We start from the raw sequence: 27,640 nt of genomic DNA on the forward strand, positions 1-27,640 counted from the left end.
ACAAATGCAGACGGTTTTATGTTTACGTGGCGCGATGCAACGCAACACGTAAAAAGACAGTATAAGTCATTATAATCCATAATTATGTCCCCACTGGATGCAACGAATACCTCGTTTATAATGGGTTTTCATGTTTTTGAATAATCGCTCCGGCCTGACAGGGCATCATCACAATATGGTAAGGGGCGTAACATTTACGTCACACGCTTGAGGTATTCGGCCAATCACAACGCACTGGATAGCTGGCCAATCACAGCACACCTCGCTTTCTCAGACCGATGAGCTTTGTAAAAATCGATGCGTTTCAGAAAGGCGGGGCATAGAGGAGAAACAATAATGTACAGTATGTGGAAAATAATGTGTTTTTTTTACCTTAAACCGCATAAACACATTTCATTACACCAAATACACAAAATAATGTTCTTTTTAGCAGCATCATATGACCCTTTTAAAGTACCACCATTATATAACACCATGTGAAAACATCATGATAATAACATATTTTTTGGACATTACCATGCTATTCTTTCATTGTAAGTTCCTTACAGTACCATGATATATACGAATATGGAATCTAACTGTACCATGTTATATTTCAAAGTACCATAGTATTGCTACTTGATACATGAACCACGGTACTGTTACAGGACTTTTGTATGATTCTGACTGAAAAAATAAATCTCACACACAGCTTACAAAGGGGTTGACAAGTCTGAAGTTCCCACAATGCCTCACACATCTCCTGCCCCTCTGTTCTGGTTTGATGTATTATTCATGCGGCCTGGGTCCAGATGCATTGTATGGAAGGCGATGTGAAAAGGTGGGCTCGGTGCTGCAATATCACCCTTGCACACATTCAGAGGGATGCCAATGGAATGCTAAACAAACCTGGTTCCTGAATAATTGAGCCTTTCGGACCGCTCTGGCTCCCTATTAGCATGTGTGCCTTCTGGACCCAATCTGTGCAGCCACAGAAATGGTTTCCACAGGTCACTCACGCCCTCTCGGCAGCCTGGTGTTATTTCAACAGCCCCTGCCATTCATTAGAAACACAATAAACCCTCTAGCATGTCACCCAAATTATTTACTGGCTCTAATTAATCCTCCGATCACAAGAGATTCCCCCAGATCTGCATGCCAGAAATTAATCCCCAATGCCAACATCTAATGAGGAAGCAAAGTGTGTTTTTCTGACGGGTAAACAGTAGCATTCACTGTTTGTACGTTCTGTAAGGACAACACAATACTGAGTGTTAAAGCAAAGTCAGCATCAACAGGTTTCTATGGTCAACTCATCTCCGTATAATTAGATTGAAATTCCCCCGCTGCATATTTGCAGTCTGTCTGGAGTCCCCAAGCATGATAATAGGCACTTTATGAAACACATGCTAAGTAAATAAGGACAAAACACCAGACTCAACAGGCCCAGTGTACCGGTATTATTATCAGGTCATCGTAATCTTTGGCCTGAGAACTTTCAATTGGATTCTCGTTTAGACAGAACTGACCCAAAGGTCTGTTTGGGAATCTCTTGGGCAAACGCTCTAATCTTTAAGCTCGGACCACAGTCAGTGATCACTTTATCACCGTGGCAGAACCTCAATCATTCTGAGCTGACAATCTCCATGTTTTGAGGGTGGGAAAAAAACGTGTCTCCGGAATGGATTAGCTGCCATTTGGAGCAAGCATTCCTGAGGTTCTCCGCCGTGGTGTCTGGAAAGGGTGAAGCAGGTCAAAAGTTGGGTCGCATGAGTGGCCAGAGGGGGTGGAATGGCATGAAAATAAGTCTGTTGCTTGTTGACACTTAGAACGACAAGCTTAAGCCCTCGGCCTAAACCAGGTTTCGGCTGAAAGCTAGTCATGCTTGTGTGGGAAAAAATGTTTCCGGTTGTTCATTGCGAAAGAAGTTACGCAGGCCACCAATGTACCTTTGCTCCTAAGGCAAGTTAAACAAGCCTATTCAGTTAAATACCAATATATTGCAATATTTTATTGTAGGTTTAACGGTTTCAGATCAAAACGTTACCTTTAAAAGCATTTGCTTTCTAAAGATGCATATCATGCAAAAGCACAACACAACACAAGGTTAGTCTACACCCAACTTATCAAAATACCTTTTTTATTGCATTGTAAACTATTCAGAATATGAAGTTGCTGATGGACTTACTAAGTGCCCTGGTGTTGGTGATCTGGAGTCTTTAAGGGCTGCCGTCCCGGGAACATCAAGAAGCGGCCATTTCATTTGCAGATACTGCAGGGAACAAAAGAGAACGTCACAAACAATCATCAACGCATGCACCAGGTTTTCTACATGTCACTGCATAACCAAAAATACTTCTATTATACTTAAAAGTGCTTCATATGGATATAGTGGTGTAGAAGTATGTGTCTTGACTAAACAAAAGTCACCAAAACCAGATTTTCCACCTTTAACAGACAGGTGGAAAGTCAAGTTTTCGATTTAAAGGAATACTCAAAGTTAAATAAATGTTTGCCACAGGAAATAATTCAGACTCATGTTAAGCACTTGGATGAAAATTTCATGAAGCTACAGTTGTTGACCTAAGTATTTCTGTAGACCTGTACTTAACCTGGAATATTCATTTAAAATGGAAAGGAATGGAAGAAATCAATTAAATGGACCTCTGAGTCATCCACAGATTCCAGCAATCCAGCTGTTCTTTGTCTTAATTCATTTGAAAGCTGTGGAGATGAACTCCAAGTGTTGTTTAGCACCTGGGAGCATTAGCTGGAACAGTTTGGGGGGGCCGAGACAGGAGCAGTCAGGCCCAAGGGAGGGGGCGAAACGTGAAAGTTAAATACGATTTGGACTGCAGGTCCCAGCATAGTAAATGCCCAGCTGGATGGATAAAATGTGTGTATGTTAGTATGAGGAACAGCTGGGAGGAAGTCCCATAACGCACTAGAAGAATAGGAAGGGGCCTTACAGAATGCATGGAGCAGTAACAGAGATCTGCCTTTCTCTAATTTTGCCCCTTTATAAATCAATGGAGAACGCAGAAGCAATGCTGTTAGGGTGAGCGTGGTATGCAATGAGAGAAGGAGCATGGAGGAGACACGCAGTGATGAATGACTGGACTTCCTATACAGGGGGAGACATTTATTGTGAAAGCCCTCGTAGCTCAGTGCGCACATGTCAAAGTTTGATGCCTTTCAGCTTTTCTGGGGCCCCTCGCATCCAGCGCTTATGATTTTCAGGGGTAATTTATAAAATCTAGTTTTTTTTTATGCCTTCACGGAGCTTCCCCGCCTGGCTCAGTCATCTGGTTTGTGTAGAAGTCAAAGCGTATCAGATGTTCCTGTGGAGTCATTCCTGTATCTAAGCTCTTGAGTCTAGGGGCTGAAAGCATCTGCGGTTATAGTGAACATATATACCTCAAGAACTATTTTCACAAACCAAATTTATAGTTCTACTTAAGGGACAACATAAATGTAGACAAATCCTTATACATCAATGTCCAAGCATATATACTATGGGTGGGCTATATGATTAAAATCTTATAATCATGGGAACAGAATATCAAAATAAGTGTATTTTTGCCTAAAATGCAATAAATAAAATAGTTTATATATTAAATAGCCATGCCTAAATGCCAATTTTTTAATAATCCAGTAAATTAAATACTTATATAATTGGATTTTTTATTTATTTAAATGTAATAGATGCAAATCAAAAACTGATTATTCATTAGAAAAATACATTTGGCAACAACTGCTTCACAGTCAATGTATAATAGTCAATGATATGCACACATAGTCGACACTAACTAACAATACCAAAATGGTGTAAACCCTTGTATAGGCATATGTTGTAAATTGTCCAACCCTGCATTACTAAAACAACAAAATCTCATCTTGCGCAACCCAAACATGTTCTAAAATCAAACTTCATGGCACATTTGGGGTTAATAAGGCTTTGTTTCTCCCTTTAAACTTCATTCATCACAAGCGGAATCGTTGTGAGGAAGTTTGGATAAGACTGTGGGCTAAAAATGGAAAAGACATTATGGTCCGGTGGACGGGGTTGCTGGGTTTGGTGGTGAGGAAAACAAAAGTAGTTTATGAGCAGGGACTGGTAGTTTCCTTACAGCTGGCAGGATGAGCTGAGACCTTGTGCCCTGTTTATTAAAGCTGTTGGGTTCACTTTCACCTTCCGTTGTCTGCAGTAGAGTTGATAAACGACACTTGCAAGTTAAACATCTAATTTGGCCAGACAGTCAAAATGAATGTGCTTAAAGGGACAGTTCACCCAAACATGAACTCAGTTCACTCCAAACCAGTATGACTTACTTTCTTCTGTGGAACAAAGTTATTTTGACAAATGCTGAGGTCCAAGCAACATCTCAAAATATATTTTTTGTGCTCCACTGAAGAAAGCCAGTCATGCAGGTTTGATATGAGGGTGAGTAAATGATAACACTTTACATTTTCAGGTGAACTATCCCTTTAAGTCTGTGGTCGGCTTTCAGAGGCCATCTGTGAATGGTTTTGGAGAGGAACCACTCTGAGGAACGTCTAGTTCTTGTCGGGGGCCTTACCCTGTTTCTGGTATTTGCAGCTGCAGTTAAAGTGGATGGATGACTGAAAAAATACAATCCACCTTCCTCATCATAACCGCCATCACCTGACTGAAAACTTAACATATTATCTTGAAATACAATCTCAGTTTTGCCTTCCCACACAAACTCACAGACTACCGGGCTGCAGGGACCTGTGCCCTGCTTTTCAGGGGACACAAAGGGAGATCGGCCAAAGTAAACAGACTTGGGGTCTGGGGATTTGTATTTGAAAGCCATAACTCTAGGAGCAGATGCTTATCAATATGCAACATTGACTTCATGTTGAGAAAAGAAAAGAAATGGTGCACAGACACGAAACCCTCAAAATGCATGTCAAATTTCAGCGACGACCTGCTAAGCAACATAGTAAATCAATCAAAGCTTCACCAAGAAAATCAACAAAAACACAAACAAATATTATGTTATGAAAACCTAATCACAACCACAAAAAGGCAATGTTTTCTTTTTTTTCTGCAAACTGAAAATATGTGGTCAACCAACCAGGGTTTTATACAGACTGACAGCAACATTTAGAGAACAAGGCGGCCGACATAATACAACTAAATTTAGAGTAAATTAGATTTTTTATTGCATTTTTAAATGTACTTAATACTGACATTCACAGAAAAAAGAATGAAAGTAAAAAACGTTTATTCTTGATAATCACATAATCTTAAAATGGCCAAATATCAATAATACAATTTTATAAAATAAAATATTTGTTCTCAATACCAATAATCCTAAAATGGCCAAATATCAGCAGATTAATCTGTCTGGATGAAATGAAATTATTCTCGATACCAATAATCTTAAAATGGCCAAATATCAGCATATTAATCTGGCTGATATTAAAATAAAATAAATATGGTGCATACTAAACATTAAATATATACTGAATTATGAAAATAAATACCGAATTATAAAAAAATGGGTGTCACATCACCTTGGGCAGGCTGAGACAGAAGACATACTGTACTTCTAACCAGGTTCATGCGGTTTAATTTCATAAATACACCTGGAGTGTGTTTGTAGCTGTCTACCTGATGTCAAGAGGTCACAGAGAAAGATTGAAATGCTGCTTAAATTCTTTCCGCGCAGCTGAGCGAAGACGATGGGGATCTTTAACAGGATTATGACAACTTAAAACGTCACAAATATCAATCCTGACAGTCATATGCTAGAGGAAATGAAGCCCTCTGTCAAAACAAACAGAAGACGACACCTCTTTAAGGAGATATCTGGAAGCCTCAACATGTGCTGCTGCAACCGTAAGCTTTGTTCTGGATAGCGGAGATTTTAAACGCTGCACCTCAAACTGCAAGAGCTTCCACAAAATAGCACAACATTCTTGGGAAAAAGGGAAAGAAAAAACAAATCTGGAGTGGGGCGGAGCCAAGTAGGTTATGTCAATCATTCAAAGCATGGCCTACATTTCTCCCTGATGTTTCCACCCATTCCACACACACCCTCCACTAGAATGGAGCAGAAAGCTGGTGGCACACAAAGGAATCCATTACATCTCACCATCAGAACAGTTAAGCCAGACAAAAGGCTCTGGATTACGTGCATGTATGCCTATGGGCAGTGCCCTGATGCGGCCAGAGGGGTCCGACATCACCTGACTCATTTATTTATGCGAGCGACACCTCTCGCTGCTCTTTTCACTGCCGCCAGAGGGAAAGACAATAGAGGCGGCGGTTTCCAGCCCTCCCTCACCACAGGTCGGCATTCAGGCCTATTGTTTGTTTAAGAACTGCGAGAGTTTCCGATAATTAAGTAAACAATTCATAGGCAAACGACACCCCTATCTGTGCTAATTAGAAATTAATTTGCGGGGAAAGGACAGGAATTCTCGACCGCCTCCAAATATGGACGACAGATCTAGATGGGACAACAAAAGATTTGAACAACAAAAACAAACAACATTAACAAGCAAAAAATTAAGTAATTATGAAGTCTGATTTAAGAGATTAAACTCAGAAGAGGAGGAGAAGCTCATTAAAGAAGACTTATCTTATTATAGGAACAATAAGAAGTAGAAATTTAACCAACAAATCACCTATTCATCCACCGATCACATTAGGAAGTAATTCAACAAGTTTCTGGGAACTTTTAGGTACAAAGGATCAACAGACGCCAATTTTGTTTCAGGAACGGGATCCAAACCTTATAAAACAGCTATGTGCTTATAAACAGCCACAGCATTACAGAAATTCCTTGAAACAAAATATGACTAATTTTAGGACAAAAAAAAGAGTCATATTATTGAGGATTAATAATATTAATCATTAATCATTATTATTAAGGATGCACAATATAATTAGGCAATATAAGGGTTTATTGTATTGTTAAATAAGAGATGCATCTCTGATTTAAACTGGAAAAAAATATAAAAACCTTTATCGGTCTCATTTGTTCAGTAACTTTAATGCTAATTTTGTAACCCATTTTATTTAAAGAATGTAAATTCTAGATTGACTTTTAAAAAGATTAATAAACATTAAACATGAATAAAAACCCGTTTATAATATTAGTTACTATAATGATCATACAGTTATTAAATATCAACTGTTAAATTAAATATCAATAGAATATCAGTAGAATTTAAACAGTATCCTATTTTTCTATGCCATTTATAATCCGTTAAATTATCGGCTATTGGTATTGAAAAATTAGGTAGAAAATTCAGTGCATCCCCCGAAACTCTCACTTATAAAGCCAATCCAAGCGCAAATCATACTAATGCAATGAAGCACTTATTTGTGGTTTGTTCCTGTAGTTTAGTGGCGCTGGCTGACCTGCCTACAGTACATTAGCTGCGTTAAAGTGCCTCTTTTCATCAAGCCAGTGGCTTCCACACAGAACCGGGCTTCAGCCTCAACAGGAAAGACTCATGACTGACAGTTGCTCTCCGAGTTCCCATGGATACTATTGTGAACTCACTGATAACACTACTCCCTCCATTCACTGCCTACTTAAAGAACTGGTTCAGAGGTCAGCCATCCGGAGACCAGGGGTTTCCATGGCAATGTGGCTCATTTAGGGATAGCAACAGAGACCAAGTTTGCATTCACCAACCGTCTGGTTGCAGAAGAAAAAAAAAAAAAGAAAAAAAAGGAACTACCTTTGGGAGACACCTTCAGTTTCTGATCACAAAAACACTTTGGATGCATAAGCTAAAATAAAAAAAGTTTCATGAAATATACTTCTAATACACAATGCATTCATTTATTTTGAATCATTTCAAGAGAAAAGCACAAACAATTCTCGAAAACGCGAGGAATAAGTGTTATTGTGGCACAGGACAAAACAGTAGGTCAAATAAAACCCAACACATAATTACGACCACGAGAAAGTAATAAGCTCTCTGTTGGGAGCTCTGTTTTTCTGCAAAGGCGAAATGCAGCCACCCTCCTTAAAGTCGATTACAAGTCAGTTATGCGGTTTCCAGTATTTCGGTATCTGGTTACAACACTGCAGTCCAAAATATACCCAGGTTTACAATGAACAGCCTGGGCTTGTTAACCCACAAGCAGCCAAGAGGGATAACAAAACCACTTTATAACCCAAAAGTGCTCGCTATAGTAATCTACAACTTTGTAGGCATCCAACTTACCATAATAACTATATTTTGCAATAATAATAATAATAAAAATAAAAATAAAATGACCAACAAAAATGCAGGCTCTAAGTATTTGAATAAGACTAAGTGATGCATAGGATATGCATCTGAAATCAGAGATCCAAATGTGGTGCATTGGTCCTAAAGACAGTTGAAGACTTTTCTCAAATGCTAAGTGCATAATGAAGACAAAGAGCTTATTGTGTTCTCTTGGTAGACTACCTCCCCCCAGCACATTCACTCACTCACACACACACACACACACACACACGCACACACACGCACACACACGCACACACACGCACACGCACACACACCAACTCAAACTTCACCCCTTTCCCAATATACCCCTCCGGCTAAAACACAAGTCTAACCGGCGTCAAAAGCGCAAAAAATCATGTCACCTGATCGCAACAGAACTGGAAAATCTTTAAACAGCAGCCACTGCAGTTTTGTTCGTTTAAAGCGGATTTGTTGACAAGCTTTCCTCCATATGGAGAACTTGAGGCACAACAAATAAACAGGGTTATTTTTTATAACCTGTTGGCTGTTAAGTATAAAACTTGAATCTACCACTGAGAGGCCTGGGGGAGCGAAATTCACATTCAGGAATAAATCACTGCAATTAAACCCAGGAGAGGAAATAATGCAATTTTTTTGCAAAATTGCACTAAATGGCTAAAGTGCTATCTTTAACAAATGCTATTGTGCAATAACAGTCCATGGGGGCGATATGGAGGCATGACACACCGTACCTGAGCCCTGACTCACAACTGTGACCGCCCTGCCTAATTTCAAAAACTTTCTGCCTTGTCAAACCAGTTCCCTCCTGCAAACAATTAGTGCCGGACCACGTACCGCCGGAGTGTGTGTGCGTCTGGAAGCGCAGGAGTGAAAGACGGAGAGGGAAAGAAGGGGGGAGAGAAAGAGTGAGGAGAGTGGAAGGAGGCTTGGAGTGCAATTATAGTGGGAATTTATGGCCTGAGAAACAATTTATAAATCACAGTGCATGGGCTAACACAATCCAGATTTCACTGCTTGCAGCTGTAACCAGTTCTAAAGTACACACAGCGTTTTTGTGTGGTTTTTCACGAGGTTGGGTCTAGGAGCCAGGCGGCTAGGGGAACGCACCATCGACATTGGCAGTGACAAACTGTGGGTGTGTTTCAGAGGGAGCGAGATGCGATGCTAGGAATTGCTTACAATCGCAAGAGAACGGTATAAAACCTAAACAACTCAACTACCTGGCGCCTGGGTTGCAAATCAAAAACATGAATATTGAACATTAGCGACATATTGTAATGTCACCAAAGGGAAGAAGAGTTGTGGCTGATGACAATGTCGACAGTTACGTTCCCAAACTTCAACATTTTAAATCAACCAAAACTCATTCTCTATATTGAGTGTCTTATAAACTTGATCTTGGTAACTATTGCAAATGCCACATCACTAATTTTCACTAACTGAGGAGTGCAACATCAACAAAGGTAAAGGACATAATTATAGGAAAGGTTACCACTTTCAAAAAGTCTGTAAGACTCAAGTTTTGGTTGTGTGCAGCATCAATAAAGTTAGGGGACATTATTGTTGAAAAAGTTACAAATTTGAAACATTTCCTACAGTCTGCCCATAAAGCTTTCAAACATTTATATTATCCCATAATTTGTGACATTGTAGTCAACAAAAAGGTATTCTTAATTTTAAGTTACTTATAATCTTGTCAAAAGTGATTACCTTTCCAACAGTTACTTCTCCTAATTAGTTTGGTTAGAGGTTGTTGGAACTGTTGGAAAAGTTACCAAAGTTCTGACAGTTAAGATGACAACTGTTGGAAATGTTACAGAGTTCTAGTTGAAGGATGTAACTGTTGGATAATGTTACAAAAGTTGTGACAGTTAGAAGATGTAATGGTTGGAAAAGGTTACCAAATTTTTAACAGTTAGAGGATGCAACCATTGGAAAAAATAACCAAAGTTCTAAAAGTACCGAAGTTCAAACCGATAGAGTACATAACTGTTGGAAAAGTTACAGAAGTTCTGATAGTTAGAGGATGCAACTGTTGGAAAAGTGATCAAGGGTCTAAGTTACAACTTTACCAACATTTTTCCCAATGGAAACTGAAAGCACCAGGTAACCATTACAAATGCTGTGTCACCAATTTCAACAAGGTTATAAGAAACCCAAAGTGGAGTGCGAGTTTTGTTTGTCTACAACACCAAAGGTAGAGGATGTAACTGTCGGAAAGGTAACCACTTTTGACAAGTCTTTAAGAAACTAACAATTGGAAATGTTACATATTGGGAAAATATGTTGGGAACCTACAGTTACATTGGAAACAACGATTATGTCCCCTAACTTTCTTAATGTTGTTAACCAAAACTCAACAGGACTTGTAACTGTTGAAATGGTAATCACTTTTGACTAAACCAGAGAACGAGTTTTGGTCGACAATGTAACTGTTAGACAAGTTTATAAGTAACACAAAAGTACAGAGAAGGAAAAAAGTGCACTCCTGTTCAGTCGATTACAATGAGGTACTCATCTGGAGAAATGAGGAAGGCTCAGGGGGTTTTCACAATCCCTCAACTGTGCCTCTGGGTCCAAACTGCAGTTGTGCGCGGGGAGGGGCGGCCCATGCCCTGACCCACAAGGCCCAGCTGGATAAGACATACACTCTCATGTACAAACAAAAAAGCATGCACACACACACACACAAAAGCTTGTGGTCCAGTGTGAACATGTCATGTGACAATGGAGCTGCTCTCAACCTTGTGGTCAGGGTGAGAGCTGTAGAAGTGCCGTGTCTGTGACGGACCCCCCAACGGCACACAATATGCATTCTCCTCCAATCACACGGCTGCTCTTTTGTGCCAGCGGTTACGTCACTTCCACTCCACAAATCTGAATGAGCCAGACTGCAGCGGACCAATGAATGTCTGGAGCCAAAAGAACTGGAGCAAGGTTTTGTTTTGTTCTTCTTTTCTAATTAATCATCACGCCACGGACCATCGTTTTTGAGAGGAAGTGAGCAGCAGGGTGTGTGCAAGATTGTTTTTTACACTACATGTTGTCTGACAGTTCTGAGCGAATCCTAATGGAGAGTTTAGAAGGGAAGGGGAGGGAAAAAGCTGCCAGGCCCGGAGTGCAACGACGACCCCCCTACTGGAATCTGGGAACTTTGGTGCCCACTCAACTGTGAGTCACGTCAACAGGCTGTGAACCTTGACCTCTCACCCCTAAATGAAACAATGTGAAGATGTATCTCACTGTCAAATGCATGGAAAAACGACCCATCTCCATGTAGGATACAGGGAAACAACTTCCCACAAAATTTCAGCAGCCATAGTGTTTGAATAAGACTCCCAAACCGACAACAAATCCAACATTTTGACAACCATAAGCCTGGCCAATTGAATGCCAATTATGGCGTTAAACTTCTCGAAGATTTGTCAGCCGTCCACTTTGTTTATGTGACATTTCTTGAATGCCTACGTTTGGAATGGCTGATGTCTTAGGGATTACGACTACGCCGCTGCAAAGTGAAGTGTTTTGTGGATCTACCGTGTAGCTCTCAGTCGCCACCCTCTAGGCTTTTGTTCAGCCTTTCAGAGCCATACTGAACGGCTGAAAGGCCCCTATTCATAAAAGCTCCCATACACTCCCTGCCGCCTCGGCCAAGAGTCACTATAGAACATCCCTCATTTCACACGAGAATCGGGGCCGCCGGCCCACCCCCTAGCCCCTACCCACAAAGAGCTTCTCCACCGATGACTCCTTAAGATGGGGAAAGGTGCTCAATATGGGCGAAGCTTATGGCTGACACCATCACAATAATACATACACTCACTGCTAATGCCAGCAACGCCCTTCAGTGTTTGGACAATTATTTGTGGGCTTAACTGCTGTTTTGAAGATACGGAACTTAAATCTTTTTCGATACTAGTAAATCTAAAAAATTTAGACACTTTAATGTCAAGTCCATCCACAAGCAAGCACTGTCAAGTACAAATATATCTATCTATCTATCTATACTGTATATATATATATTACTATATATATTTCAATATTTTTCCTTATAATATGAATATGAATATAAATATATATTTCGGCATCAGGGATCCGCTATTATACCTGGCATTGAAACTGGTATCATGCTTTTGAATGCATGATCGCTTTTAGTTTCACTTTCATTTTCAGATTCGCGATCGCACGTAACGTTACTCTGTTTATACAATGTATATACATACATACATACATATATATATATATATATATATATATACACACACTTTACGGTTGCACAATATATGTCGGTATCATATCATATCATATTATATTATATATATATATTGTGCAACCGAAAAGTTTCTTGCATTTAATATATATATACTTTACGGTTGCACAATATATGTCAGTATCATATCATATTATATATATATATATATACACATATATATATATATATATATATACATACACACTTTACGGTTGCACAATATATGTTGGTATATTATGTTTTAATATATATAAAAATATGATGCCGACATATATTGTGCAACAGAAAAGTTTCTTGCATTATAAATATTGCATAAAATAAGGCCAGAAGCATACTTTAAGTAAATATGTGAATGCAGATGCTTCCAGCTATGTAAGCTGAATTTCACAAAGCAAAGTGTTGGAATCTGCCCTTAAAAACTCCATATCAGCCACTCTCTTTTTATCAGGTTTCGTAAGTCAGAAGACATGCATTCTTTGTGCTAAAGGTAACATTAGGTGGGAAAGACAGTAATTAAATTACAGAGCAGTAATTAAAAGCACGCAATGATAACCATATCACAAGCAACCGATCACATAAGGAATTAGCTGAAAGTACACCTCACCCTACAAGAAAATCCTGATGCTGCAGATATCAGATCTCCCATGGCCTTTTCAGCCTGGCATGACGCAGCGGGCACAACAAGGCCATGTGAGACCGTAGAGGGATGCGATGAGATAACGTGTTATCGCAGTGTTCATGTGCTCCAACTAAGCCAACAGGACACGCACACACACACACACACACACACACACTTACTTCTTGGCCGCATGCCCACTTTCTCACCCACCTGGCACCCTCATCCCCACAGCTTGATTCGTTTCTTTCCCATAATGCTTTACCCCTAACTACCCCCCTACACCCCGTTCGCTCTCTCCCTCCCGAGGCCCCAGGAAGCTCTGACTGCGAGGTAATAACTGAAAACAGCTGTTAAAAATACCAGACTGATGAAGCCTGAAGCCCCCCCACCCCCTTAAACTTTATCCCCGGCACAATCAAGTTTTATTAGCATGGAGTGATGCATGAAGTCAGTACACAGCTCTGAGCGAGAGCTCGCTGTTTTTTGTGACCAAAATGGGGAGGTGGGGGGGAATTTCACTGCAGGACATGCAAGCGAACATGAAGTGGGTTTTGATGAGCGCTTACCACTGCCAGCACAATCTTATCAATGGAGAATGACGTCAGCGGCTCACACACACTCACTAAAACCAACACAGAATCTCCAATGAAGCTTCAGTCTGTTTTGCTTTGGGAATTTTTTTTTTATATTGCTCCCAACGGAGCACGGCCCTAAAAGATCAGGCTAACTGCATCCATTTTAGATTCACGATTTGTCTTTGGACACTTGAAATCATTTTGATTCACAGCCCAGAGTTTTCCCACAAGGACAAATGAATGTGAGTGCAGACAAATGAAAAGATACTTTACAATGACAAAAAGATAAACACACACCTGAATACTGAGGTGAAACAAATTGCATATAAAAAAGAAAGTATAACGACGAGACTCAGAATAATGGGCTTAATTATTTATCAAACCAACACTTCTGCCATCAGCTTTTTTCAAAGCATGAATAAATAAATAAAGCCTATTATTTTGAGTTGCGCAAAAGAATGAAAAAAAATATCAAAAAATTACAAGAAATATCAGTTTCTTAAAGGTAAAGCGCGTGATTTCTGTGCAAAAATGACTCAAAAACTGCCTCCGTCTGCAGTTGGTCATTCAAACAAGCAGCCCTGCCCCAAAACTCATGCCATTGGCTGAACCAATGTTGCTATGCCAGGCTGGTTGAGATGTTTAACAAACAGTCAATGTTTTTGATAGCGCCACAGTGTTTAAACTTTTCAGTAACTTACAAACGGCTGCAGAAAAAGCTATCATATGTATTAGCTTTTTCTAGGACTGTATAAGCATAAGTACCAGAAATTAATTAGAAAGTATTGCAAATGAGTTTTCAAAAATTAGAATAATAATAAAATAAAAAGCAGATGCGTTAAGATACGGAGCAGTTCTGCTTCATTACATTAAAAACACAAACTAATTAAAACCACTGTGTAACGATGGCACTCTTGCTATCTACGCCATACTGTAAGCATAATGCCATACGAAGATAATTAGCCAAAGAGATAAAATCCATTGCAAAAACACAGCAAATTCAGAATGATTCCATGCGGCTAGCGCAGGACGTGATATGATCAACAGGAAAGAGATCTGCGTTACGGCCTTGGGAACAGCTCCCTGCATTCCTTTATCTACTTCCTGTAGCATTTCTTCGGCCCCTGTGGTTTGCCCTCATGTACAGATTCATAAACCACTCTCCTTTCAGGAGGAACGTCTGTAAATTAGGTCTTTATTTTGCTTTGTTCAAAAAAGAAAAAAATCAGACGTCTAGAACGACGCCAAGCTTGTGTGGAAAACCAGAGGAGGAAAATAATGTTTGGCTTGACAGTTCTTTCTTTAAGGAACTTTCTGGTTTTAATCTCAGTCAATAATCAGGTTACCAGAAAGGGTCTTCGGTGGAACGTGTCCAACGGCGGGAAGGTTTTTAAACGGTCGCCACTTGATGAAGTAGTAACATTAAAAGGGGAAAAGGGAGAATTGGTTTATGTCTCATGAAATTCCTGGCCTCCTAACAAGATGCAGCATTCATACAGCACACTTCTTCTACACAGCAAAAGAGAGACAGAAATATTTCTAAATTAATTTGGATTTGTTTAGTTTATCCTTCCAGAAGAAAAAAAAGTTTATTTGGTCAATTGTGCAAACATTCGTACACCGGTTTTCAGGTTTCCTGAACCGTCTTGCACTACAGGAATGCTGTCTTAACTTAAAGGCCTGGACAATGTCCCCTCTGTAGCTGAAGACGGGGAGGTGGGACAGGCCGGAGAGGGGGTGCCTGATTTCTCTCTCGCCATCTACCCCCACCCTGTCTCTGAGTGCTGAGTGTGTGGAAAAGGCTTGGGCTGTTGACAAGGCCGCTCTCCTGAGCACTGTTTGTTTATGTCAAATGAGGCCCTCTCGTACGCAGGACAATTCCTCTGTTTACTTTATATTGTCTCGGAGGTCTTAAAATACCATCGTAGAGGAGAGAGTTTAAAGAGTGGAAGAAAGATGGAGGGGAAGAGAATGCCAGTCAAAAAGGGCCGACGTGCTCCGACAGCGCAGCTATGTGATCGAGGGCTTGCCACTTACGTGACGTGACATGTAGCCAAGTATGGTGACCCATACTCAGAATTAGTGCTCTGCATTTACCCATCCAAAGTGCACACACACAGCAGTGAACACACACACCATGAACACACACCCGGAGCAGTGGGCAGCCATTTATGCTGCGGCGCCCAGGGAGCAGTTGGGGGTTCGGTGCCTTGCTCAAGGGCACCTCAGTCGTGGTATTGAAGGTGGGAGAGAGCGCTATACATTCACTCCCCCCACCTACAATCCCTGCCGGTACGAGACTCGAACCCGCAACCTTTGGGTTACGAGTCCGACTCTCTAAACATTAGGCCATGACTTCCCTAACGTTCCCTTACTCGCTAGTACGACTATTTCATTAAAATCGCGTATTAGCTTGGCTCAACCCCAACGGAAGTGAACACACAAGTGCAAATAGGGTTGTGTACTGAATCCCGGTACCAACGTAACCGGTATGTACTAGAACTGAATCAGAACGCAGATTTCGGTGCCATGCCGGAGCGATCGATTGAAATATTAGTCCTCTGGTTCTCCGAAACGGACGTAAGAAGCATCGTCACAGGCACCGCACGCAAAAAATGATTTCCCTACTGAGAAAATGCATGTGAACTCAAGTCAGAAAGCTGTAATAATACAAATCCAACAAATCTTTGTAGTAGTAACGTGAGTGTCCATGTTGTTTTCACATTCCGACTTAAAAGCACAACTCGGGAAATGAGAGCATCCGAGGAGTGCGTGAATGCAGTAATTACACTTGCTCTGATGGCAACAGGTAGCCTTCCGTTAACTAAGCTAAACATGCTTAAATTAAAATGCCTAAAGCAAAACTTCCCTTGTATTCACATTTCTAAACCAGTTGTCCAACAAGAGAGAACATTATAACCTTTTTACTCTGCAACACCAGTCAAATGCTTCCTTTTGTGATCTGATGTGGCTTCTTGTCACAGAACGAGGCAGAAAATATGTTCCATAGGCTACTTCAAAAAGAATACATCGATTAGCAATGGATTATAAATGTACTTAATTATTATGAAAATACCAGAGATGGCTTGAATAACACAGATAAACCATATTGTCGCAGTCGAGTGCTTATTGTCTTTGTTTTATCATTCAAAAGGTTTATATGTTCCGTTTACTCAGTTACAGCTATAATAGCAATGCCATTGTCCATATAAGGGATTTCCTGGAGGGTCATGATTTCAGCTACTGGATTTTATGTGCGAGGGTGCCCTCTGGCATCCAGTATGAATGAAACCAACATCGTGTGTTTATGGTGCTAATGGCCAATCCATCATTTTTTGGGGAATTTTTATTTTTAATAAGTTTCGGTTCAGGCACCGTTTAGGCATCGGAACCGTTTTAAAAGTATCGATTTGGCACCGGTATCGAAAACAAGCCAAACGATACCCAGCCCTAAGTGTGAAGTGCTTCGACAACAATGCTTTTCTGTTAACATTGTGCAGATGCTCGCTTTTTCTGCATTGTTGCTGTTTGTGGCACCTAAATGTCCATTCACACCAACTATAAGGATAAAGGATAAAGTTTTAATAATCTTTCTAATTCTATGTTATAGGGAACTATTACAACAACAACACAGAAGAACAATATTATTGGAATCACTTTCAGAACGTTTTTTTTCCCAGTTGAAGAACAAGAAAAACATTGTCAGTCAATCAGAAGTCACCTATTAGCCAATCCGCTAACATGGCTGTCATAATTATCGTTCTTGTTGTGAACAGACCTTGACAAACTTTGCTAGTTTTTGCAACAGTTGTTTTGTCCAGAATTCCTCCATTAGCCAATCCACTAATATAGTTATTAAAGTTATTATTCTTGGTGTGAATGGACCTTAAACGTTGCTTGTTTTTGCAAAGTCAGTTTCACTTGCTACTGGGCTGTGCTACACTAGGATTAAGCTAGCATAAAATGTTAGCAATAGCATCTAACAAACTTTAGCAGACCAAATTAATAAACAAAACATTACAGCCACACCAACAAAACCAAGTAAGAAAATCAAACAAGATTAGACTCACAGCGCTATCAAAAATATATTGACTAATCAGTGGACTGTTGTTTACACCCAACAGAATATAATTAAATCAATTAAGAAGCATTATTAAATAAGGAAGTGATAATTAGCAAACAAAGAGCAATGCTGTTAAACTGATGGGGATGTTCAAAACTACAAAAGTGCTGAATTAGCATTTGCGAAAAAAAGAGGACATTGTGGAAGATAAAACCTTAAGCAACTTCAACCTGGGGTCAAAGCAAACCTTGTTAAAGCAGACTAACGCAGTTAAGAAAAAGTATCTAAAGCTCCTTTATAACTGGAAGAGGGAAGCTAAACCCTCTACAAGAAGAGCTTTAGTGTTTTTTTTCATTGTACAAATTAAAACAAAAAGATCTGAGAGAAAATAAAGCTCCCTCAAAAAATCTTAGCATAGCAGGTTGTGTTTACACTCAAAATCCAGTGCCAACAGTTACTGTAAACAATTTTCAGCTTCGGTTCAGTAACATTACATGTTTTTTTTGCCCCTCATAGACTGAGTGGCGCTTCACAAACTTTTGTACTCCAAAACTATACACAACCTTTCTTTTGTACAATGGGAAAGACAGGGTTGAATCAGTTGCCTTCAGGCTCACACACACACACAAATACACACCAACAAGCCCGAAATCAGATGTTATTATCCATCTTATCTACTAGAATCACAGTCGCTCTTTGTTACAGCTGCTAAAGGTAACCTGTTTACCTTAGTCAAACCACTCATGCGACAGCAACCATTCTCTGGCTAATGCTATTTGAGGAGTTGATAAAAACCATTGTGCTGCAAACAAGCAAACCTAATGCCACATCTAATATCCAAATGTATGACCAACAGATTCATGCATTCTCATGAGTTAGCAGCACAATGAACGAATGTTTATTGCCAGAGTCTTGCTGAAATTTTTCCACAATGACATGTTAGCCTACGTTCGCATGCCTCATCACTTATACATTGACACAGTGGCTTTAGAAAGTAACAGGCAAACACTGTGCCAAAAAAACACCAATGGAGCTAAATGGAGGAAGGCAAACATATGCAGCAATTTGCCTGCGATTCAGACACCTCGGTGGGGGCTTGCTGCTCAGGTAGCCAACCCTAAGGTGACCATACGTGCCATTTTTCCCGGACGAGTCCTTGCCAGGATTTGTTTTGGCTTTTTTTTCCTGTTTTCATGCTTGCTCAAGGTAATGATCGAAAAGTAGTTTGACCAATAACATGCAGGCATTGTACATAATCCACCAATCATGGTATGTGTGAGAAGGTGGGATTTACGGTCAAAGCGATGCAATTACGCGTACATAGGATGTGTGTTCGACTTAAAAGCAGCTCAGATCGATCAGTGTTTGACATCAAAGTACCTCGAGAGCATTTTGAAAGCATAAGGAACCGTCTGTATGGTGTTTTGATGTCATACACCGATGTACACACGCAAACAAAGCCAAAACCTAGATATTTTAGGCAAAATAGAAATCCTGGCCAGGACGCGTCCGGGGAAAATGACACGTATGGTCACCCTAGCCAACCCCCCACCCCGGTGAAGATGTCATTAAGATAATGGGCATCCAGTAGAGACCTCCGATAGGGCCGTCAAGCGGTAACTAATGATAACAATAGTCGCCTAACAGCCCTCTAATTTTCACTGATGGGGAAGAACTTATCTAGAACTGATCTATGTGGCTCAAATGAACTCAAAGGTCTTCATAACATAAGCCATAAAAACACACAATCAGAACCAACATTCCTGCTTTCGATATCTATGCGCCCAGTCGTAAATTCGACTCTCTAACCGGGCAACATCCTATCACACAACAACAAAAGAAGGAGTAAAGACACATTCCTGACACCAAAAGCTGGATGAATCCTATCTGCCTGGGCTTGCCTCCAGTTTGTCGCCTGTTATGATAATACAAAATTAATTGTGCAGACATCTCACAGCGAAAAGTCCATTTTCGTGCCATTGCAGGCCGCGAATAAAGGCTTCTTTTGTGCTCGGGTGAGCCCATTAAATGACTTATTGTGCAATGCATAAGAATGGCCTCCTATTGCATGCATGCTCAAGACTCAACAAGTGGTAACAAACAACTGTAAACTCCTGGAACACAAAGTTTGCTTGGGTATTAACTAGTTTTTGAGGCTTAAAAGAGATCCTAAACAGGAAAAAGTCAAACAAAGAAGAGAATACGGCGCATTGAAAGGCGACTTTTTAAGGCGCGTATTGCAACAGAAAAATTTACGGAGTGCGGCGTGACGTCATGAAGGTGATAGTTGCGTTTAAAGTGAAATGGCACGTACCGTTCGTGTGCTGGGAGATAGCGATCCGTTGGAGAGGTATGGATTCGTAATATCTGGGATCATAAGAAACGGATAACCAGCATAAGGGGGTCCCTTGAAAAATCCTCCATCTTGTCGTCTCAAAGCTTTAGGGGCGACAGCAAACCAATAATTTTCATTACTATGCATAAACCACTCACACAAAACACAAGGAATACATGTCGAAGGCTTTTTTTTTTTTTTTTTACCTTCCGCAAAGTATTCTCTCTGTTTCTCGTAACTTTCTAGTTCTGGTCTGGGTCGGGGACGCCTGTCTGTTTGCTTGCATTTGGGAAATAAAGCATCGGTTTAGTTTGAGCGCTACTAATTACACTTATGCATGCATTAGTGCACTAAAATGATTTGTTTAAAATGTTTTGCTTACTTCGGAGTCTGATGAGCTGCTGTTGTTCTCGGACTCGTTCACTAGGGAAGATTTCACCTCGTCCAGATCTCTCTCCGACGACACATTCTCGGATATTTTCTCCTCTTGCTCACCCTCATCTTTGAAGGAAATAAGTTCATCATTTGCTCCCAGGTCATCGCCTCCTCCTCCGTTTAACTGAGGCATGTTGGCCCTTTAAAACCCCAAAAGTCTGATTAAAACGAAACTTTCTTCTCTCAGCGAGAGCTGTAATCCGAATGAACCCCAAATCTTACAAGCGCGACTGTGCCGAGGCTAGAAACAACAAGACGTTCCCAGTTTTCCCATGATCAGATATTGTGGATTGGGGTTTTCTTCCTACAAAACCACACTGAAATAACCCCCCCAAACAGTCCACGGGCATCATTTGATATCCATTCGCGAGCCTGGAATCTTCTGATAGTCCTGCAGAGAACGGAAAGTCATGCACGAAAAAAGTTTCAGTCCTTCCGAGTTTCTCTTCCAAACGCTCGAACCTCTCCGTGTCAATCACATGGTTTGATTGAAGGCGCACGAACGTCCCGACTGTATGTTTAATATTTATAATTCGGCTCCGGTGACAGACTCGAATGTGAATAAAGAAACATTTGTATCCCTGGATGATGGATGCGGTCTGGGGCAGAAGGAAGGAACACCCTCATCAGAATGAAGGAGGAGGAGTCTGAGATGTAAACCGACACTCTATTCACAAGACAACCCCCCCTTAAAGAGACAGTAGGCACTTCTCTAGCAGAGACCACCTTGATTCAAACAAATGTGACCCTGGACCACAAAACCAGTCATAAGGGTCAATTTTGTGGAATTGATATTTATACATAATCTGAAAGCTGAATAAATAAGCTTTCCATTGATGTATGGTTTGTTAGGATAGGACAATATTTGGCCGAGATACAACTATTTGAAAATCTGGAATCTAAAGAGTGCAAAAAAAAAAAGTTGTCCAAATGACGTTCTTAGCAAAGCATATAATAGTCAAAAAATAAGTTTTGATATATTTACTGTAGGAAATTTACAAAATATCTTCATGGAACATGATGACCCGTGTTACTTGACTGGCTTTGTGGTCCTGGGTTAGAAATCAGCTTCATTACAACAACAAGTGACGTGACATGTGACATGTGGCCAAGTATGGTGACCCATACTTGGAATTAGTGCTCTGCATTTACCCATCCAAAGTGCACACACACAGCAGTGAACACACACAAACCGTGAACACACACCCGGAGCAGTGGGCAGCCATTTATGCTGCGGCGCCCGGGGAGCAGTTGGAGGTTCGGTGCCTTGCTCAAGGGCACCTCAGTCGTGGTATTGAAGGTGGGAGAGAGCGCTATACATTCACTCCCCTCACCTACAATTCCTGCCGGTACGAGACTCGACATGTTGTGTTTTGGGTTATGAGTCCGACTCTCTAACCAAGGTATTAACACTAATAATCATTTACCAATCATTTTATCTACCTACCCATAAACACGCACACATACACACACACACACACACACATGTTGTGTTTCCATGTTTTATGGGGACATCCCATAGGCGTAATGGTTTTTATACTGTACAAATTGTATGTGCTATTGCCCTACACCAACCCTACCCCTAAACCTACCCCTTACAGGAAACTTTGTGCATTTTTACTTTCTCAAAAAAAACTCATTCCGTATGATTTATAAGTTTGTTTCCTCATGGGGACCTCAAAAATATCCCCACAAGGTCAAAATTTACTAGTATTACTATCCTTGTGGGGACATTTGGTCCCCATAACGTGATAAATACCAGGTACACACACACAAACCGGTAGTATCTAATAGTATCTATGACAGAATATCTAATGTATGCATATATTCTATCTATCTATCTATCTATCTATCTATCTATCTATCTAACTATCTATCTATCTATCTATCTATCTATCTATCTATCTATCTATCTATCTGTCTGTCGAGTATCAAGGCTCATTAATAATTATCAAAATCAATTGTTTAAATTGACATTAATTTATAATATTTGTAATCAGCAGATGATCTCAGATGTAGTCTGATTATAAAAATCAACTGTTCAGATGCTGCAGGAACTCAAAGCCCACCTCAGCCCACGTCTTGTTTTGTGCGGGTAGACTACAATACGGGACATTTTCCATGTTGGAGGATAAATAGGGGAGGAGGTGGTTGTTGGAAATACACAACAAAGCTTCTTATAGAAACATACAGTTTTACAGTGCTTGATCTGATTTACAACAGGCTGAACTACTTGTTGGTTGAGATACACCTGCATATACTTCAGTGGCTTTCAAATTTAAAACAGTGATTCTTTTAAACCTTTACTTTAAACCATGGGGGTCTCTCAGTCCAGGTCCACCTGTGGATTCTGTCTCCCACAGGTGGCTTAAGACTATATTGTGAGCCAAACTGCTCTTTATCTGAACGTGCAATCTACAATCTTTGCAGGTTTGTCTCCTATTGAACTCTATTAAGCCTCTAGTTTTCACTCTTGTGTGGTTTTCTGTATCCTCCTGCGTTGACTGGCTCCAGCGCTCCTCTCCAGGGGCCGCCGGTGAGAGCAGCTCAAATACTCCGGACTGTGTCCATGTTTGTTTTTTCCATCAGCACGGATGGCCTTTTACATGTAGTGCATGGTCAAGTCAGCCGTCCATAAATCATTCAGTGGCAGTCCGATTGAAATGAATATGAAAGTACTGGGAGAGTCAGATTCATAGTCAGGTGGAGAGAGAGAGAGAAACCAAGAGAATGAATAATTCAAACGCTGATATATTAAATCATATGAGCAATGAATTATTGACATGTTGACTTTGTGGTTATCAGTGACATGGGAATTTCACTCTCAGATTTCCTCTCCATTGGCCAAGGATAAATAACACATCTTCAGCACCATCTCTGCATTCAACCAAAAAATGTGACTAGATTTGAAACCAAATAAATAAAACGAGAGGGGTTAATCAAATCGAGCATGTGGAACGGGTGCGTGTTGAACAGTTTTGTGATTCTTTAATGACTGGCACAACTCCAGAATATCATATACCGGCTCCTAAATATGCACACTGAAAAAAAAAATGTGGTGAAGGATTTACATGCTGGTAATATATAGTAGTAAAATGCTGTTAAGAAAAGTATTAATCCCCATATGATAAATACATTTACTTAAAATGTAATTTAAGATTTAATATGAAAGTCTTGCCCCAATATATTTTTAAAACATACATTAAAGTTACCCCAAAATACACTGCTAACAGAGATTTAAAAATATATTTACATAAACATATTTTCAATAAGTTTTAGTTATTTATATTTCCTCATTGTTATATATATATAAAACATTTTCTCAATCTAAATATATTTATAGTGTCCAAAACTTATTTTAAACTACATTTTACATTTACTCAAAACATATTTTAAGATTTGAAATGTATCTTCCCCAGATATATACATATATATATATATATATAAAAAAGTTAAACAACAACAATAACAGTAATAAAGAAAACATTGATATAAATTTATAAACAAAAGATGACTCAAAATAAGTTTTCACTACATTTTAGCTTCAAATCTTTACTTATATTTCCTTATTTATATATATCTAAATATATACCCATTTATTGTTTTCTATATAATTTTCTTATTAAATTTATTTGGTTTAGATATATTGCTATATTTCTGTATATCTATATATTTGAAGTAGATTTGAAAATAAAAAAGAAATGTATTATTCACCAACTGATGGATATATTTTCAAAAGTTAAAATGCATATACTGTATATACTCTATATAAATAAATAGATACACACACACACACACACACACACACACACACACACACACACACACACACACACAAAGTTTTAGCTACTTATATTTCCTAATATATTTCGATTGTCTTAAGACTGAAATTGCTAGTAAATTTCACTAGCACACAATACATTAAACATGAAATTTTGATATAGAAAGAGTGAAATATCTTTTTGTAAGCATACTCCAAAGCATACACATTTTTTGTCTTTTTTACAGTGCATTTGCATGCATTTGCCATCTCAGTTTGCTCTATTTCAAATACACTGGTGCTGATCTCATCTGGAAATATCCTACACAATGAACATCCTTCCAGCAATGACTCCAATATTCTCCAGACAATATGCTGGCGTGTCGTTCAGTAAGCTTTAAAGGCAATGTGGTAATATCAATTACGTTTGATGATCAAAGATGAGTGCATTAGTGCAAAGCAAGGAAGCACTTCATTTTCAAGATCAAATATGTTCCTCATTTCAATCAGGGTCACATCTCTTTTTCGAGAGAAGCTGGACTCCCCCCGATACAGCGCCACCACGGCATCATCACTTTCATCATCTCAGGCTTGAAAGAGAAATGCTCAGCCGCTGCACACTCAGGGTTAACCGTGGACGTCTTTTCACTACATCAAAGAGCAGGGGAAGGAGAAGTGCATCTCCTTGATGAAGCCACATCTTCTCTCTTCTCTGAAAGTACCAAAAAATAACAACTTGCCATTAATGCATCCGTCCCATGGCGAAGATTTCCCTCCTCTAATCATGAGAGCTAAAGGGAAATCTGCCTTGTGCGCATGAATATTGCATTACCTGCCATTTCTTCTCTCTCTCATCCTACACTACTTTTTTGTGCCACAAAATTCGGTTGCTTTCATGTTTTAACACCTTATTTCTGTCCTTTTGTTGTGTAATCAAAGCAAAATGAGAAGTATTGAGCCGAATCAACGCTGTATTAAATCAACCGAAGATGTGAGACGATTCTCGGTTTCGTAGGGCCGGCAAAATTCCTTTCCCACCAGAAACTGTTGACTGTTATATTCTGAATAATCCAAGAGAAAAATGAGGAACTAGTTCCTATTTTAAGACAATCTGAAACAAAGCTTTCCCCTCATTCTGCACATGTGAGAGGTCAATCCTGGGTTCACCGCTGGCTTCTTCTGCTTTCATCTTCTGTGACCTGTCCTGAGAAAGACAATTCATAATCAACGTTTGCAGTTTCATCTGAACTGTCACATGATGCACAGTTTTATCATTATTAGTGGTCTTTGGTAAGAGCAGCGTAACTATTATTTTGCTCATACTAAGGGTTAGTGATTTGAACAAACCTCTAACCCTAAGTTTCCCATGAATAATATATATTTAGATTTGTGTGTGTGTTTGTATATATATATATATACATAAACTTATTTGTATAACTTATATTAATTGTTTTAATAATATAAATTACTTTAATAACTTCAGTTATAACTTATATTTATATATATTTATATGTGCGTGTGTATTTGTTTTGTTGATGATGTTTTTACATTTACTCAGAAAGTATATTCCTTCCCCAGATGTATATTTAAAAAATTAATTCAGATCACACAAAAATACCCCCAAAAACATTAATATAAATAAAAATATATATTTACATATATATATTTTCAATAATTTTTAGTTTATATTTCCACTTCTCTCTCTCTCTCTCTCTCTCTCTCTCTCTCTCTCTCTCTCTCTATATATATATATATATATATTTCAGTCTAAATATATATTTATATGTCCAAAGCATATTTTTAAAACTACATTTTGCATTTACTCAAAATGTATTTTAATTAAGATTTAAAATATTTCTTGCTCCAAATATTTATTTTTAAAATACATTTTTATTTAATGTATAAAATACAATTCTATTATAGATTTGAAAAGATTTTAAAATACATTTACATATTTTGAAAACTACATTTTGCATTTACTCCAAATTTTACTACTTTAAGATTAAAAATTTATTTTCTTGCCCATTGAAGTAAATTTTCTAATTTATTTTGGTATTTTAAAGTTTAATAAAACAGAATAGTTTACATTACTATTTTTTTGTGCATATTTAGTGTATATTTGATACACAAAAATTATACATATAGCCTACAGTATATGTATACATACTGTACATAAAAGAATAGTGACTTTTGACTTGGCTGTGTTTTCATATGGATCACATTGGAGTTTTGTTTGTTTATGGCCATTGATTTCTACTATTGAAAGTACAGATTCAATAGATCACATAGAGACATTGTGTACCCATTAACCAGCCATCACTACCACCAGTGAGAGCTGTTTGTCACTCAGGACATGTCCCGTCATGCAAAATCCATGCAAGTAACTGTAAGACAGCGGGAAAAAATATGCAAATGCTCTGGGCGTGAGCTAAAGCCTTCGCACACGTGTTGAACCTCCCTTTTGACACAATTACCTCCACTTTCTAAGCAGGCCTCCAGACTCTGGGCCAATATATAATTAACACAATAAAACTTTCAACAGCACGTGGGAACAGGCACATTTTTATACGAGCCATAAATATTAGAGTGCAGTTTCACCTGGACAGGATGTAAAATCCAAAGCTGTAAAACACAAAAACAGCTAGGATGCAAAAGGGAATTATATTCATACCAGCTGTGGATGCCACAGTATAATATTTTACGGTTGTGACACTTTCTCGCTTTTTAAGGAAGATGTGGGTGTTTGCGTAATCATAGAGTATTTAGGTAACACTATTTTGAGATGTTTAGAGGCTGTGAATGGCACGCCCGGCCTGACAACATTACTTGCAAAAGAATGGATGTGGCGTTTCTAAGAAACTTCTGCCATGCAGCCAATAGATTGTAGGTTAGTTAAAATCATTATGAGTCCCCTTCACAACCCATCCATTTTACTTTCATAACAGGACATATTGCCAAATAAAACAGCATATTCAATAGGAAAAAATATAGGGCGGTACTTTACTTCTTTTGTTGTAAATTATTTATATTTAAAAACATTTTATATTTTTTATAATATATTTATTACAGAAGCACAGAGTCATTAAAAACTCAGTAACAAGTGTTTATATGTATACTGTATGTGTGCATGTAGTATTAAAAATAACGTTTTAATTATTTGTAATTTTTATGAAATATTTTTAGAGTAGTTGTAAAATATGTAAATACACAATTATATACAATAATTCTAAAAATTTACTTTTTAAGTTATATTTAACATTGTTAATATTTTAATTTATATTTATACATAAATATAAATTATATATATATATATATATATATATATATATATATATATATATATATATATATATATATATATATATATATATATTT

General features: G+C 38.8%; 1 protein-coding gene across 1 annotated transcript in view; it reads right to left on the bottom strand.

The window, feature by feature from the left end:
- LOC107602061 (transcription factor 7-like 1-A) overlaps positions 1–21,108 on the bottom strand; it is a 31,782-nt gene extending 10,674 nt beyond the window's left edge. Inside the window, exons 1-4 of the mRNA XM_016294454.1 lie at positions 20,453–21,108; positions 20,277–20,349; positions 20,050–20,174; positions 2,168–2,251 (exon numbers count right to left, since the gene is read on the bottom strand). Of these exons, the coding sequence (XP_016149940.1) occupies positions 2,168–2,251; positions 20,050–20,174; positions 20,277–20,349; positions 20,453–20,638 (468 nt within the window). The 5' untranslated portion in view covers positions 20,639–21,108. The remainder of the gene's footprint in view (positions 1–2,167; positions 2,252–20,049; positions 20,175–20,276; positions 20,350–20,452) is intronic.
- Between the last annotated feature and the right edge of the window lie 6,532 nt (positions 21,109–27,640).

The sequence above is a fragment of the Sinocyclocheilus grahami genome, unplaced genomic scaffold, assembly GCF_001515645.1.
Source record: "Sinocyclocheilus grahami isolate Dianchi unplaced genomic scaffold, SAMN03320097.WGS_v1.1 scaffold318.1, whole genome shotgun sequence".
Taxonomy (NCBI): Eukaryota; Metazoa; Chordata; class Actinopteri; order Cypriniformes; family Cyprinidae; genus Sinocyclocheilus; species Sinocyclocheilus grahami.